A 17,424-nucleotide genomic window follows, 5' to 3' on the forward strand; every position below is an offset into this window, starting at 1 on the left:
TGAGCCTATTTGAAAGAAGTCGCTTGCGACGTGTGTATTAAAAAAAGGTAGCTCATGCCAGGCAAGTTGAGTCTCCTGCTCTAGAAAAATGTACTTTACCAGCCAATTTCATTTGCAAAAAGGTGACTTACTAGGTGTGCCATGCATCGGGGTTAGTTAGCTAGGGTGCTGTTTTGGGGAGAACCCAAGAGCATAGACTTCTCCTTATTCCCGTGTGCCAGGCTAATCTACTCTGTGGTGGAAGAGATGATTCCTGGTATTCCTTAGCCCTTCATTAGTTGAATGTGTTAAGTGGACTTGCTGGGGTACTTGAGGAGAGGTTGGGGAAACACTGATGGCTTATCTCGTGTGTCTCTCAGGAGACTATCACCATGGCGACGTTGACCCTTCTACTGCTTCTCAGCGCTGCCTTTACACTGGGTGACAGAATGACTTTGAACATAGCAAGTAAGAGTCAGCCTCACACTTTAAATCACGAGTGTCAAACTCATTCCACGGAGTGTCTTGCATCTGCAGTTGGCTTACCTTTCAATGAAGACCTAGACAACCAGGTGAGGGGAGTTCCTTACTAATTAGTGACCTAAATTGATCAATCGAGGGAGGAGCGAAAACCTGTAGACGCTCTGTGGAATGAGTTTGTGCTTTACATCATTGATTGTGTATGTTTTGTTGTAGTGTGGCATGACTGATCTCCAAATGTTATTTTTGATGCAAGGGTCAGTCTGGACTATCCTTTAAAGTCTGCTGCAATTTCGGAACCCTCCCTGTCTTCTCCTTTCAGATGATTTGGTGAGATTTGCAGCAGACCAAAGAAACCCATGCCCCAGAGGCTGGTTCCAATTTAATTCACGCTGCTTCATGTTTGTCAAAACTGCAAGGACATGGCCCAATGCAGAGGTATAATGCTTACCTTCTACAATTGAAGTCAACTTAGTTTTTTGAGTTAAAGGTGCTTTGGCCTTATTTTAACAGGCGCCTCATGTAAAATACTGAACCTCCCCTTAATATGCTGTAATTGCAATTTTCTATAGGCTTTTCAATATTGTGTGGAGTTGGGCCCTCTTGTATATTAGAACCCTCAAGGCATGGGTTAAGACTGAGATGAACTAATTCCTATATTTGAGAGTCCAGAAGACAAATTCTCAGACTGGACAACTGACTAATACTTCCATTATGACATGTCTTTGTCTCTGTGTACTGCTTGCTCTAGCGCCACTGTCAGTTACTTGGAGAAAAACTGAAGCCTGTGTACAACACTGTAAAGTACCTTGGCGCAAACCTGGCATCTGTGCACAGCTATGAAGAGTTCCAATTTCTACAGGCGGTGGTGTTGATCGCGACTGGCAGTTTCCCTCTTACCTGGATTGGTGGATTTGATGCTGTTCAAGCAAAGGTGGAAAAGGTACCCAAAGTGAAGATGCCTTAATACTTAAGACTAATAAAACCATCAGCTCAGAGTAGGTGTTAAGACACTGGTCAGACAACTCTGTGCCAGGAGTAATCAACTCGCCAGTTTCTCAGCTGGTAATGACCACAGTTTGAGGTACCGCAGAGGAAAGATTGACATTCGCAACTCGAGTTCTACGTGGAATTTGGATATTACCATTATATCCACACTCCCATTTTAATAACTGTAAATTGCTTTGGCACAGTAGGCATGAAGTTACTTGCCTACCTTTTAACCAAACATAATTCAAGTAAACATGGCCCAATGTCATGTCTTTAAACTGATATGTGATTTTAAGTATTTAGGCATGTGAAGTCATTGTCAAAAGCAAAATAAATACTGTTGGTTGTAGGTCTAGATTTGAGTTGATCATCTCGAAATATCCAGAGCAATTGCCACAGATGATCCATTAGATGAACCAGATACTCCATTGGCCTCTAACGATGTGAAGAGTCTGCAATGTCGGGCAGATTCGAGGGACAGACACAATTCCGAGAGAAATGGTTTTCTCAGTTTCTGGCATGTCATGTGTGCTACTTGTATCAGTACTTGTAACAACCTAAGCATTACAAAACGTATATTTGCTCAAATAAGCCATTATGTTTTTCGTTAATGAAATTCGACATCTTATTGACGGCCATACAAAAACGAGTTGCTTGGTGACCAGGAAAAACGCTACCCGCTTGAGAAGGCAGATTTTGGGCTTAGTTACCCTTCTCGCTTCGCCTCTTCCTCTTTGCTATGGCGCAGAAACAACTTACTAGCTGTCTTTTTCTATTTTTGGGATTTCTAGAAATGTGGTTGTAGTATCAACACTTGTGTATTTTTTTCACCCAACAGTTCCATTGTCGGTCTGCACGTTTTGGTAGTGGTGGCTTTTACCGTTTTGTTGGAGGAAAGACCATGAGTGTTGTGCTTGCTGAACAATTTCTAAAATACATGTAACATTTGATACTGAGATCTCACTACTTCCACACAGGACAGGCTATGGTTCTGGAGTGACGGCTCCAAATTTGATCACGAGAGCTGGGCTGAAGGGGAGCCGAATAACCACAATGGTGCCAGAGAGCCATGTATTCAGATCAACTTTGGAGGTACATTATCATTCATCAAATTAAACTTTTTTTGAGCAAGTTTAACAAATAAATGTGACCTACTTTTCTATTTTCGTGTACATCGAGAGGTAATTTCTATTTCGTGTTTCCTCTTAAGATGAAAACGGCTGGAACGATGAATCATGTGGAAAGAGCTATCCCTCCGTGTGCTCCATAAGAACCTGTTTAATCCTTCAAACTGTCAATTGAAACCAGAAATGCTACTCTGGTGTCAGCATCCTAACTGCAAATGTTTCATGTTATAGTGAATTACTTTGAAGGTATTTGTTGCTGTAAAATACGTTTGACTTGTTGTGTAACTATTGTAGCTTGTCAATAAAACTGGTGTACGTATTTAATCTCATGAGTGGTTATTAAACATTGCTTCACTTTGTTTCTTGAAGAAGCAGTCTGGGTGTCTGTTCAGTGGGCATTTAAATTATTTGATTGTTGATCCATTGTTTCTTGAAGAATAGAATTCTCTTAGGACCCAAAAAGTTGTCTTACTCCACAAACATTAACGTAAACGAACAGTGTGTGTGTATATAGCTTTAAAATAAGTAGAAAATGATCATGCTGTTGTCAGAGCACTCTGTGAATTTTAAGTGTTACATTTCCCTACCCCATCTGTTCCCTATCCAATTTTATTTGTCACGTACACATGGTTAGCAGATGCTAATGCGAGTGTAGAGAAATGCTTGTGCTTCTAGTTCTAACCATGCAGTAATATCTAACAAGTTCACATATGTACATAAAACTATATATATTCAACCACAAGGGTGTATTAATGAGAGGGGGGGGGTGAATCATAATAGAGGCCTCCTGAAAGGATATTATTTCAGTGTAGATGAGGGCAGGTTAAAAGAAACATGACAGCCAGACAAGCCAGTGACTGAATCAAAAGGATTTACATCTGAATGGAGTGGACATCAGCTTACTTTGATCTGTAAGGTAAGTCACTTTAATGTGTCAAGCAGAATACACGTTTTCTTTGCCATTTCCCGAAACGTAGCAATGTTTAAGACATGGATTTCATGTAATGTTGACGAGGTACCCCAAAAAGTAGTTTGAATGTACGTTTCCATGTTACAAGCTAAACCAAGCTTGTTTAAACAGAAATGGTCGCAGAAATCAGCCTTGTTTGCATAGCGACGAAGAAAAGAACACAATGTAGGCTGATCTCAAATTCTAATCGATATAGCAATGAACGCTAATACTTGTTCGAATCCCATTGTGACACAGGGAGACAGTATTTGGCATGACAGGGCCCCATTGAATGTATTAGTCTCTCACTCATATAGCAAAATGTGTACAATTACTGGAATTTGGCTTTAAAACCGCAAAAATTTCTCTACACCTTATGGCAAAATGATAACACAATATGGCAGTCCCCGCACCACAATGTTCATTCCGTTGGGCATGCACAAATAGGTTGATTGCGCTCACAGAAAAGTGTAACTTTCCCTTAATCAGATTCTAGTTTCCAAATAATTCATTTAGTGCAACGATTTCATTAATGTATCAGTTTTGATCAGAGTATTCCACAAGACGAGCCAAGCTGATTCAAATTGTTCAGCACCGCATGATGTTTCACAGTTGAGCACCAAGATGTGGATAGCACACATGACATCATTGCCATTACCTCACGCTTGGTTTTGCAGGGGTCCTCCAATGTGCAAAGAAAACAACCCAAATGAATTTCCCAAAAGGAATCTGGTACATATGTTTGTGTGAAGTAACTATTTGTTCATTCATTCTCAAAGGGTATATGGTAACAAGGCTTGTTGATGCTCACATACACATGCTCTGCTAAGACCCGCTCAAGCCAGTGTCAAAAAGCCTCAACTTTTTTCCAAAAGCAAATTCCATCATCTCATACATGCCAATCAGCCAACAGGCTTACATAGGCTTTTAGCAATTATTGTTGGGGTTCTTATAATGGGGTAGACTCTGGCAAAGAGAGAGAGAGGCACTATCGATGCTACTGGTCGATGTTTGAAAAGAATACAGGAGCAGGGTAGGAATGAGCTTAACAAAAATGGCTATTCCTGCAGGTGATATCCAGTCAAAAGTTTGGACACGCCTACTCATTCCAGGGTTTTTCTTTATTCTCTACTATTTTCTACATTGTAGAATAATGACGACATCAAAACTATGACATAACACATATGGAATCATGTAGTAACCAGAAAAGTGTTAAACAAATCAAAAGCTATGTTATATTTGAGATTCTTCAAAGTAGCCACCCTTTGCCTTGATGACAGCTTTGCACACTCTTGGCATTCTCTTATCCAGATTCATGAGGTTGTGTTGTGGCAAGGTAGGGGAGGTATAAAGTAGATAGCCCTGTTTGGTAAAAGACCAAGTCCATTTATTTGACAAGAACAGCTCAAATAAGCAAAGAGAAATGACAGTCATCATTGCTTTCATGAAGGTCAGTCTGCGGAACATTTCAAGAACTTTGAAAGTTTCTTCAATTGCAGTCGCAAAAACCATCAAGCGCTATGATGAAACTGGCTCTCCCGAGGACCGCCACAGGAAAGGAAGACCCAGAGTTACCTCTGCTGCAGAGGATAAGTTCATTAGAGTTACCAGCCTCAGAAATTGCAGCCCAAATAAATGCTTCACAGAGTTGAAGTAACAGACACATCTCAACATCAACTGTTCAGAGGAGACTGCGTGAATCAGGCCTTCATGTCAAACTGCTGCAAAGAAACCACTCCTAAAGGACACCGATAAGAACAAGAGACTTGCTTGGGCCAAGAAACACGAGCAATGGACATTAGACCGGTGGAAATCTGTCCTTTGGTCTGATTAGTGTGTCTTTGTGAGATGCAGAGTAGGTGAACGAATGATCTCCGCATGTGTGGTTCCCACCGTGAAGCATGGAGTAGGAGGTGTGATGGTGCTTTGCTGGTAACACTGTCTGTGTTTTATTTAGAATTCAAGGCACGCTTAACCAGCATGGCTACCACAGCATTCTGCAGCGATACACCATCCCATCTGGTTTGCGCTTAGTGGGACTATCATTTGTTTTTCAACAGGACAACGACCCAACATACCTCCAGGCTGTTTGACCAATAAGGTAGAGGGATGTAGTGTTGCATCAGACCGCCCTGGCCTCCACAATCACCCAACCTCAACCCAATTGAGATGGTTTGGGATGAGTTGGACCGCAGAGTTAAGGAAAAGCAGCAAACAAGTGCTCAACATATGTGGGAATTCCTTTAAGAATGTTGGAAAAGCATACCAGGTGAAGCTGGTTGAGAGAAGGGTGTACAAAGCTGTCATCAAGTTTAAAGGTGGCTACTTTGAAGAATCTAACATATATTTGGTTTCGTGTAACACTTTTTTTGGTTACCTCATGATTCCATATGTGTTATTTCACAGTTTTGAGGTCTTCACTATTATTCTACAAAGAAAATAGTAAAAATAAAGAAAAAGCCTTGAATGAGTAGGTGTGTCCAAACTTTTGACTGGTACTGTATATATGTATATATGTTAACTTTTTATAGATTTGTTACATTTTCACAAAAGTTGTGCTATAATAGTGGACCAATAGAGCGCCTGTAGCACAGGCAAAGATATTTTTCCAGCACCCCAATTGAAAATAACATTCATTAAAAGTACCCTGCACCAACAAACTTCTTCCCGTGGCTATACGTTTTGGTTTCTGCCCTAACACAACACAGCTGATTCAAATGATAAAAGCTTGATGATTAGTTGATTATTTGACCGGTTAAAGGATGAGAGTGGGAGGGGTCTGACTGGATGGGTCCTTAAAAAAGGAGAGCAGGAAGCAGTAGAACTCAACTCACAAACAGAGCGCTGACATGACCAGACTACAGGTGAGAGTTCAACATAGTCATCTAGTACTGTATCTGCTTTCATCCCAAATGGTAACTTATGACCAGTACCCATCGGGCATATGTGACCCTATTCAAATGTAGTGCGTTACATAGGACAGGGGTCTCCAACAGGTCATGGTAGTTTGCCAAACAATTCAGATTTTTAAAATAGATTTTTTCACGTGTCAAACAACTGTCAAACAAATCTCAAGTATCAGACACTGCAAGTTACTAAATCAACGCGACTTGACGTTATCCCACCTCTGGTTAGTCAACTATTGGCTTAAAACGTCACATTTAAAACCATATCTGCCAATTAATTTCCAGCAATATTGCCCTGTCTGTCGCTCACTCCCTGTGTAGCCAGTTGATGCCTAGTGGGTTGCCAGATTCTTTCACGACTAAGTATTAACTGCAAGGTATACTTGTCAAAAGTATAGAAATTGTATCTATTGTTATTTGCAAACCTTGCCATGAAATGAGCAGCAATTGGCAATACAGAACCATCGCTAGACTGGCACATTCGACCACGCATTGCTTTCTCATGTGTTACTTTTCTTCCAGACATAAAATAAATGATATTCTGATGTGATTTAAGCACTGCCATGGACTCAGAACATTACATGTTGTTCTCCATTACCAATTGTAATTGAGTGGCAAACCAGGAAATTGAACTGAGAACATTTATGAAAATGGCTGTAATTTGGGGTTTAAAATCACAGCTTTTTTTTATAGGGCCCCTTTAGTAGTTTATTACCCATTTTACTGTGTCTTTTGCCAGAACGGTACACTGAAGAGTTGTAAGGGCAGAGAAGAATGAGCCTATTTGAAAGAAGTCGCTTGCGACGTGTGTATTAAAAAAAGGTAGCTCATGCCAGGCAAGTTGAGTCTCCTGCTCTAGAAAAATGTACTTTACCAGCCAATTTCATTTGCAAAAAGGTGACTTACTAGGTGTGCCATGCATCGGGGTTAGTTAGCTAGGGTGCTGTTTTGGGGAGAACCCAAGAGCATAGACTTCTCCTTATTCCCGTGTGCCAGGCTAATCTACTCTGTGGTGGAAGAGATGATTCCTGGTATTCCTTAGCCCTTCATTAGTTGAATGTGTTAAGTGGACTTGCTGGGGTACTTGAGGAGAGGTTGGGGAAACACTGATGGCTTATCTCGTGTGTCTCTCAGGAGACTATCACCATGGCGACGTTGACCCTTCTACTGCTTCTCAGCGCTGCCTTTACACTGGGTGACAGAATGACTTTGAACATAGCAAGTAAGAGTCAGCCTCACACTTTAAATCACGAGTGTCAAACTCATTCCACGGAGTGTCTTGCATCTGCAGTTGGCTTACCTTTCAATGAAGACCTAGACAACCAGGTGAGGGGAGTTCCTTACTAATTAGTGACCTAAATTGATCAATCGAGGGAGGAGCGAAAACCTGTAGACGCTCTGTGGAATGAGTTTGTGCTTTACATCATTGATTGTGTATGTTTTGTTGTAGTGTGGCATGACTGATCTCCAAATGTTATTTTTGATGCAAGGGTCAGTCTGGACTATCCTTTAAAGTCTGCTGCAATTTCGGAACCCTCCCTGTCTTCTCCTTTCAGATGATTTGGTGAGATTTGCAGCAGACCAAAGAAACCCATGCCCCAGAGGCTGGTTCCAATTTAATTCACGCTGCTTCATGTTTGTCAAAACTGCAAGGACATGGCCCAATGCAGAGGTATAATGCTTACCTTCTACAATTGAAGTCAACTTAGTTTTTTGAGTTAAAGGTGCTTTGGCCTTATTTTAACAGGCGCCTCATGTAAAATACTGAACCTCCCCTTAATATGCTGTAATTGCAATTTTCTATAGGCTTTTCAATATTGTGTGGAGTTGGGCCCTCTTGTATATTAGAACCCTCAAGGCATGGGTTAAGACTGAGATGAACTAATTCCTATATTTGAGAGTCCAGAAGACAAATTCTCAGACTGGACAACTGACTAATACTTCCATTATGACATGTCTTTGTCTCTGTGTACTGCTTGCTCTAGCGCCACTGTCAGTTACTTGGAGAAAAACTGAAGCCTGTGTACAACACTGTAAAGTACCTTGGCGCAAACCTGGCATCTGTGCACAGCTATGAAGAGTTCCAATTTCTACAGGCGGTGGTGTTGATCGCGACTGGCAGTTTCCCTCTTACCTGGATTGGTGGATTTGATGCTGTTCAAGCAAAGGTGGAAAAGGTACCCAAAGTGAAGATGCCTTAATACTTAAGACTAATAAAACCATCAGCTCAGAGTAGGTGTTAAGACACTGGTCAGACAACTCTGTGCCAGGAGTAATCAACTCGCCAGTTTCTCAGCTGGTAATGACCACAGTTTGAGGTACCGCAGAGGAAAGATTGACATTCGCAACTCGAGTTCTACGTGGAATTTGGATATTACCATTATATCCACACTCCCATTTTAATAACTGTAAATTGCTTTGGCACAGTAGGCATGAAGTTACTTGCCTACCTTTTAACCAAACATAATTCAAGTAAACATGGCCCAATGTCATGTCTTTAAACTGATATGTGATTTTAAGTATTTAGGCATGTGAAGTCATTGTCAAAAGCAAAATAAATACTGTTGGTTGTAGGTCTAGATTTGAGTTGATCATCTCGAAATATCCAGAGCAATTGCCACAGATGATCCATTAGATGAACCAGATACTCCATTGGCCTCTAACGATGTGAAGAGTCTGCAATGTCGGGCAGATTCGAGGGACAGACACAATTCCGAGAGAAATGGTTTTCTCAGTTTCTGGCATGTCATGTGTGCTACTTGTATCAGTACTTGTAACAACCTAAGCATTACAAAACGTATATTTGCTCAAATAAGCCATTATGTTTTTCGTTAATGAAATTCGACATCTTATTGACGGCCATACAAAAACGAGTTGCTTGGTGACCAGGAAAAACGCTACCCGCTTGAGAAGGCAGATTTTGGGCTTAGTTACCCTTCTCGCTTCGCCTCTTCCTCTTTGCTATGGCGCAGAAACAACTTACTAGCTGTCTTTTTCTATTTTTGGGATTTCTAGAAATGTGGTTGTAGTATCAACACTTGTGTATTTTTTTCACCCAACAGTTCCATTGTCGGTCTGCACGTTTTGGTAGTGGTGGCTTTTACCGTTTTGTTGGAGGAAAGACCATGAGTGTTGTGCTTGCTGAACAATTTCTAAAATACATGTAACATTTGATACTGAGATCTCACTACTTCCACACAGGACAGGCTATGGTTCTGGAGTGACGGCTCCAAATTTGATCACGAGAGCTGGGCTGAAGGGGAGCCGAATAACCACAATGGTGCCAGAGAGCCATGTATTCAGATCAACTTTGGAGGTACATTATCATTCATCAAATTAAACTTTTTTTGAGCAAGTTTAACAAATAAATGTGACCTACTTTTCTATTTTCGTGTACATCGAGAGGTAATTTCTATTTCGTGTTTCCTCTTAAGATGAAAACGGCTGGAACGATGAATCATGTGGAAAGAGCTATCCCTCCGTGTGCTCCATAAGAACCTGTTTAATCCTTCAAACTGTCAATTGAAACCAGAAATGCTACTCTGGTGTCAGCATCCTAACTGCAAATGTTTCATGTTATAGTGAATTACTTTGAAGGTATTTGTTGCTGTAAAATACGTTTGACTTGTTGTGTAACTATTGTAGCTTGTCAATAAAACTGGTGTACGTATTTAATCTCATGAGTGGTTATTAAACATTGCTTCACTTTGTTTCTTGAAGAAGCAGTCTGGGTGTCTGTTCAGTGGGCATTTAAATTATTTGATTGTTGATCCATTGTTTCTTGAAGAATAGAATTCTCTTAGGACCCAAAAAGTTGTCTTACTCCACAAACATTAACGTAAACGAACAGTGTGTGTGTATATAGCTTTAAAATAAGTAGAAAATGATCATGCTGTTGTCAGAGCACTCTGTGAATTTTAAGTGTTACATTTCCCTACCCCATCTGTTCCCTATCCAATTTTATTTGTCACGTACACATGGTTAGCAGATGCTAATGCGAGTGTAGAGAAATGCTTGTGCTTCTAGTTCTAACCATGCAGTAATATCTAACAAGTTCACATATGTACATAAAACTATATATATTCAACCACAAGGGTGTATTAATGAGAGGGGGGGGGTGAATCATAATAGAGGCCTCCTGAAAGGATATTATTTCAGTGTAGATGAGGGCAGGTTAAAAGAAAAACATGACAGCCAGACAAGCCAGTGACTGAATCAAAAGGATTTACATCTGAATGGAGTGGACATCAGCTTACTTTGATCTGTAAGGTAAGTCACTTTAATGTGTCAAGCAGAATACACGTTTTCTTTGCCATTTCCCGAAACGTAGCAATGTTTAAGACATGGATTTCATGTAATGTTGACGAGGTACCCCAAAAAGTAGTTTGAATGTACGTTTCCATGTTACAAGCTAAACCAAGCTTGTTTAAACAGAAATGGTCGCAGAAATCAGCCTTGTTTGCATAGCGACGAAGAAAAGAACACAATGTAGGCTGATCTCAAATTCTAATCGATATAGCAATGAACGCTAATACTTGTTCGAATCCCATTGTGACACAGGGAGACAGTATTTGGCATGACAGGGCCCCATTGAATGTATTAGTCTCTCACTCATATAGCAAAATGTGTACAATTACTGGAATTTGGCTTTAAAACCGCAAAAATTTCTCTACACCTTATGGCAAAATGATAACACAATATGGCAGTCCCCGCACCACAATGTTCATTCCGTTGGGCATGCACAAATAGGTTGATTGCGCTCACAGAAAAGTGTAACTTTCCCTTAATCAGATTCTAGTTTCCAAATAATTCATTTAGTGCAACGATTTCATTAATGTATCAGTTTTGATCAGAGTATTCCACAAGACGAGCCAAGCTGATTCAAATTGTTCAGCACCGCATGATGTTTCACAGTTGAGCACCAAGATGTGGATAGCACACATGACATCATTGCCATTACCTCACGCTTGGTTTTGCAGGGGTCCTCCAATGTGCAAAGAAAACAACCCAAATGAATTTCCCAAAAGGAATCTGGTACATATGTTTGTGTGAAGTAACTATTTGTTCATTCATTCTCAAAGGGTATATGGTAACAAGGCTTGTTGATGCTCACATACACATGCTCTGCTAAGACCCGCTCAAGCCAGTGTCAAAAAGCCTCAACTTTTTTCCAAAAGCAAATTCCATCATCTCATACATGCCAATCAGCCAACAGGCTTACATAGGCTTTTAGCAATTATTGTTGGGGTTCTTATAATGGGGTAGACTCTGGCAAAGAGAGAGAGAGGCACTATCGATGCTACTGGTCGATGTTTGAAAAGAATACAGGAGCAGGGTAGGAATGAGCTTAACAAAAATGGCTATTCCTGCAGGTGATATCCAGTCAAAAGTTTGGACACGCCTACTCATTCCAGGGTTTTTCTTTATTCTCTACTATTTTCTACATTGTAGAATAATGACGACATCAAAACTATGACATAACACATATGGAATCATGTAGTAACCAGAAAAGTGTTAAACAAATCAAAAGCTATGTTATATTTGAGATTCTTCAAAGTAGCCACCCTTTGCCTTGATGACAGCTTTGCACACTCTTGGCATTCTCTTATCCAGATTCATGAGGTTGTGTTGTGGCAAGGTAGGGGAGGTATAAAGTAGATAGCCCTGTTTGGTAAAAGACCAAGTCCATTTATTTGACAAGAACAGCTCAAATAAGCAAAGAGAAATGACAGTCCATCATTGCTTTTCAAGAACTTTGAAAGTTTCTTCAATTGCAGTCGCAAAAACCATCAAGCGCTATGATGAAACTGGCTCTCCCGAGGACCGCCACAGGAAAGGAAGACCCAGAGTTACCTCTGCTGCAGAGGATAAGTTCATTAGAGTTACCAGCCTCAGAAATTGCAGCCCAAATAAATGCTTCACAGAGTTGAAGTAACAGACACATCTCAACATCAACTGTTCAGAGGAGACTGCGTGAATCAGGCCTTCATGTCAAACTGCTGCAAAGAAACCACTCCTAAAGGACACCGATAAGAACAAGAGACTTGCTTGGGCCAAGAAACACGAGCAATGGACATTAGACCGGTGGAAATCTGTCCTTTGGTCTGATTAGTGTGTCTTTGTGAGATGCAGAGTAGGTGAACGAATGATCTCCGCATGTGTGGTTCCCACCGTGAAGCATGGAGTAGGAGGTGTGATGGTGCTTTGCTGGTAACACTGTCTGTGTTTTATTTAGAATTCAAGGCACGCTTAACCAGCATGGCTACCACAGCATTCTGCAGCGATACACCATCCCATCTGGTTTGCGCTTAGTGGGACTATCATTTGTTTTTCAACAGGACAACGACCCAACATACCTCCAGGCTGTTTGACCAATAAGGTAGAGGGATGTAGTGTTGCATCAGACCGCCCTGGCCTCCACAATCACCCAACCTCAACCCAATTGAGATGGTTTGGGATGAGTTGGACCGCAGAGTTAAGGAAAAGCAGCAAACAAGTGCTCAACATATGTGGGAATTCCTTTAAGAATGTTGGAAAAGCATACCAGGTGAAGCTGGTTGAGAGAAGGGTGTACAAAGCTGTCATCAAGTTTAAAGGTGGCTACTTTGAAGAATCTAACATATATTTGGTTTCGTGTAACACTTTTTTTGGTTACCTCATGATTCCATATGTGTTATTTCACAGTTTTGAGGTCTTCACTATTATTCTACAAAGAAAATAGTAAAAATAAAGAAAAAGCCTTGAATGAGTAGGTGTGTCCAAACTTTTGACTGGTACTGTATATATGTATATATGTTAACTTTTTATAGATTTGTTACATTTTCACAAAAGTTGTGCTATAATAGTGGACCAATAGAGCGCCTGTAGCACAGGCAAAGATATTTTTCCAGCACCCCAATTGAAAATAACATTCATTAAAAGTACCCTGCACCAACAAACTTCTTCCCGTGGCTATACGTTTTGGTTTCTGCCCTAACACAACACAGCTGATTCAAATGATAAAAGCTTGATGATTAGTTGATTATTTGACCGGTTAAAGGATGAGAGTGGGAGGGGTCTGACTGGATGGGTCCTTAAAAAAGGAGAGCAGGAAGCAGTAGAACTCAACTCACAAACAGAGCGCTGACATGACCAGACTACAGGTGAGAGTTCAACATAGTCATCTAGTACTGTATCTGCTTTCATCCCAAATGGTAACTTATGACCAGTACCCATCGGGCATATGTGACCCTATTCAAATGTAGTGCGTTACATAGGACAGGGGTCTCCAACAGGTCATGGTAGTTTGCCAAACAATTCAGATTTTTAAAATAGATTTTTTCACGTGTCAAACAACTGTCAAACAAATCTCAAGTATCAGACACTGCAAGTTACTAAATCAACGCGACTTGACGTTATCCCACCTCTGGTTAGTCAACTATTGGCTTAAAACGTCACATTTAAAACCATATCTGCCAATTAATTTCCAGCAATATTGCCCTGTCTGTCGCTCACTCCCTGTGTAGCCAGTTGATGCCTAGTGGGTTGCCAGATTCTTTCACGACTAAGTATTAACTGCAAGGTATACTTGTCAAAAGTATAGAAATTGTATCTATTGTTATTTGCAAACCTTGCCATGAAATGAGCAGCAATTGGCAATACAGAACCATCGCTAGACTGGCACATTCGACCACGCATTGCTTTCTCATGTGTTACTTTTCTTCCAGACATAAAATAAATGATATTCTGATGTGATTTAAGCACTGCCATGGACTCAGAACATTACATGTTGTTCTCCATTACCAATTGTAATTGAGTGGCAAACCAGGAAATTGAACTGAGAACATTTATGAAAATGGCTGTAATTTGGGGTTTAAAATCACAGCTTTTTTTTATAGGGCCCCTTTAGTAGTTTATTACCCATTTTACTGTGTCTTTTGCCAGAACGGTACACTGAAGAGTTGTAAGGGCAGAGAAGAATGAGCCTATTTGAAAGAAGTCGCTTGCGACGTGTGTATTAAAAAAAGGTAGCTCATGCCAGGCAAGTTGAGTCTCCTGCTCTAGAAAAATGTACTTTACCAGCCAATTTCATTTGCAAAAAGGTGACTTACTAGGTGTGCCATGCATCGGGGTTAGTTAGCTAGGGTGCTGTTTTGGGGAGAACCCAAGAGCATAGACTTCTCCTTATTCCCGTGTGCCAGGCTAATCTACTCTGTGGTGGAAGAGATGATTCCTGGTATTCCTTAGCCCTTCATTAGTTGAATGTGTTAAGTGGACTTGCTGGGGTACTTGAGGAGAGGTTGGGGAAACACTGATGGCTTATCTCGTGTGTCTCTCAGGAGACTATCACCATGGCGACGTTGACCCTTCTACTGCTTCTCAGCGCTGCCTTTACACTGGGTGACAGAATGACTTTGAACATAGCAAGTAAGAGTCAGCCTCACACTTTAAATCACGAGTGTCAAACTCATTCCACGGAGTGTCTTGCATCTGCAGTTGGCTTACCTTTCAATGAAGACCTAGACAACCAGGTGAGGGGAGTTCCTTACTAATTAGTGACCTAAATTGATCAATCGAGGGAGGAGCGAAAACCTGTAGACGCTCTGTGGAATGAGTTTGTGCTTTACATCATTGATTGTGTATGTTTTGTTGTAGTGTGGCATGACTGATCTCCAAATGTTATTTTTGATGCAAGGGTCAGTCTGGACTATCCTTTAAAGTCTGCTGCAATTTCGGAACCCTCCCTGTCTTCTCCTTTCAGATGATTTGGTGAGATTTGCAGCAGACCAAAGAAACCCATGCCCCAGAGGCTGGTTCCAATTTAATTCACGCTGCTTCATGTTTGTCAAAACTGCAAGGACATGGCCCAATGCAGAGGTATAATGCTTACCTTCTACAATTGAAGTCAACTTAGTTTTTTGAGTTAAAGGTGCTTTGGCCTTATTTTAACAGGCGCCTCATGTAAAATACTGAACCTCCCCTTAATATGCTGTAATTGCAATTTTCTATAGGCTTTTCAATATTGTGTGGAGTTGGGCCCTCTTGTATATTAGAACCCTCAAGGCATGGGTTAAGACTGAGATGAACTAATTCCTATATTTGAGAGTCCAGAAGACAAATTCTCAGACTGGACAACTGACTAATACTTCCATTATGACATGTCTTTGTCTCTGTGTACTGCTTGCTCTAGCGCCACTGTCAGTTACTTGGAGAAAAACTGAAGCCTGTGTACAACACTGTAAAGTACCTTGGCGCAAACCTGGCATCTGTGCACAGCTATGAAGAGTTCCAATTTCTACAGGCGGTGGTGTTGATCGCGACTGGCAGTTTCCCTCTTACCTGGATTGGTGGATTTGATGCTGTTCAAGCAAAGGTGGAAAAGGTACCCAAAGTGAAGATGCCTTAATACTTAAGACTAATAAAACCATCAGCTCAGAGTAGGTGTTAAGACACTGGTCAGACAACTCTGTGCCAGGAGTAATCAACTCGCCAGTTTCTCAGCTGGTAATGACCACAGTTTGAGGTACCGCAGAGGAAAGATTGACATTCGCAACTCGAGTTCTACGTGGAATTTGGATATTACCATTATATCCACACTCCCATTTTAATAACTGTAAATTGCTTTGGCACAGTAGGCATGAAGTTACTTGCCTACCTTTTAACCAAACATAATTCAAGTAAACATGGCCCAATGTCATGTCTTTAAACTGATATGTGATTTTAAGTATTTAGGCATGTGAAGTCATTGTCAAAAGCAAAATAAATACTGTTGGTTGTAGGTCTAGATTTGAGTTGATCATCTCGAAATATCCAGAGCAATTGCCACAGATGATCCATTAGATGAACCAGATACTCCATTGGCCTCTAACGATGTGAAGAGTCTGCAATGTCGGGCAGATTCGAGGGACAGACACAATTCCGAGAGAAATGGTTTTCTCAGTTTCTGGCATGTCATGTGTGCTACTTGTATCAGTACTTGTAACAACCTAAGCATTACAAAACGTATATTTGCTCAAATAAGCCATTATGTTTTTCGTTAATGAAATTCGACATCTTATTGACGGCCATACAAAAACGAGTTGCTTGGTGACCAGGAAAAACGCTACCCGCTTGAGAAGGCAGATTTTGGGCTTAGTTACCCTTCTCGCTTCGCCTCTTCCTCTTTGCTATGGCGCAGAAACAACTTACTAGCTGTCTTTTTCTATTTTTGGGATTTCTAGAAATGTGGTTGTAGTATCAACACTTGTGTATTTTTTTCACCCAACAGTTCCATTGTCGGTCTGCACGTTTTGGTAGTGGTGGCTTTTACCGTTTTGTTGGAGGAAAGACCATGAGTGTTGTGCTTGCTGAACAATTTCTAAAATACATGTAACATTTGATACTGAGATCTCACTACTTCCACACAGGACAGGCTATGGTTCTGGAGTGACGGCTCCAAATTTGATCACGAGAGCTGGGCTGAAGGGGAGCCGAATAACCACAATGGTGCCAGAGAGCCATGTATTCAGATCAACTTTGGAGGTACATTATCATTCATCAAATTAAACTTTTTTTGAGCAAGTTTAACAAATAAATGTGACCTACTTTTCTATTTTCGTGTACATCGAGAGGTAATTTCTATTTCGTGTTTCCTCTTAAGATGAAAACGGCTGGAACGATGAATCATGTGGAAAGAGCTATCCCTCCGTGTGCTCCATAAGAACCTGTTTAATCCTTCAAACTGTCAATTGAAACCAGAAATGCTACTCTGGTGTCAGCATCCTAACTGCAAATGTTTCATGTTATAGTGAATTACTTTGAAGGTATTTGTTGCTGTAAAATACGTTTGACTTGTTGTGTAACTATTGTAGCTTGTCAATAAAACTGGTGTACGTATTTAATCTCATGAGTGGTTATTAAACATTGCTTCACTTTGTTTCTTGAAGAAGCAGTCTGGGTGTCTGTTCAGTGGGCATTTAAATTATTTGATTGTTGATCCATTGTTTCTTGAAGAATAGAATTCTCTTAGGACCCA

The 17,424-nt window shown here is 40.7% G+C and overlaps 3 protein-coding genes across 3 annotated transcripts; all 3 read left to right on the forward strand.

Moving 5' to 3' along the window:
- Positions 1-364: 364 nt before the first annotated feature.
- Positions 365-2,751, forward strand: LOC139400980 (ladderlectin-like). Its single transcript, XM_071145503.1, has 5 exons — positions 365-447; positions 782-897; positions 1,211-1,402; positions 2,427-2,541; positions 2,660-2,751. The coding sequence occupies exons 1-5, from the start codon at positions 372-374 to the stop codon at positions 2,749-2,751; spliced, it is 591 nt and encodes a 196-aa protein (XP_071001604.1). The 5' UTR covers positions 365-371.
- A 4,819-nt stretch (positions 2,752-7,570) lies between these two features.
- LOC139400982 (ladderlectin-like) lies at positions 7,571-9,957 on the forward strand. The gene is made up of 5 exons (XM_071145505.1): positions 7,571-7,653; positions 7,988-8,103; positions 8,417-8,608; positions 9,633-9,747; positions 9,866-9,957. The coding sequence occupies exons 1-5, from the start codon at positions 7,578-7,580 to the stop codon at positions 9,955-9,957; spliced, it is 591 nt and encodes a 196-aa protein (XP_071001606.1). The 5' UTR covers positions 7,571-7,577.
- Positions 9,958-14,754: 4,797 nt separating this feature from the next.
- On the forward strand, positions 14,755-17,141 carry LOC139400981 (ladderlectin-like). Its single transcript, XM_071145504.1, has 5 exons — positions 14,755-14,837; positions 15,172-15,287; positions 15,601-15,792; positions 16,817-16,931; positions 17,050-17,141. The coding sequence occupies exons 1-5, from the start codon at positions 14,762-14,764 to the stop codon at positions 17,139-17,141; spliced, it is 591 nt and encodes a 196-aa protein (XP_071001605.1). The 5' UTR covers positions 14,755-14,761.
- Positions 17,142-17,424: the final 283 nt, after the last annotated feature.

The sequence above is a fragment of the Oncorhynchus clarkii genome, unplaced genomic scaffold (genome assembly GCF_045791955.1).
Source record: "Oncorhynchus clarkii lewisi isolate Uvic-CL-2024 unplaced genomic scaffold, UVic_Ocla_1.0 unplaced_contig_13259_pilon_pilon, whole genome shotgun sequence".
Lineage (NCBI taxonomy): Eukaryota > Metazoa > Chordata > Actinopteri > Salmoniformes > Salmonidae > Oncorhynchus > Oncorhynchus clarkii.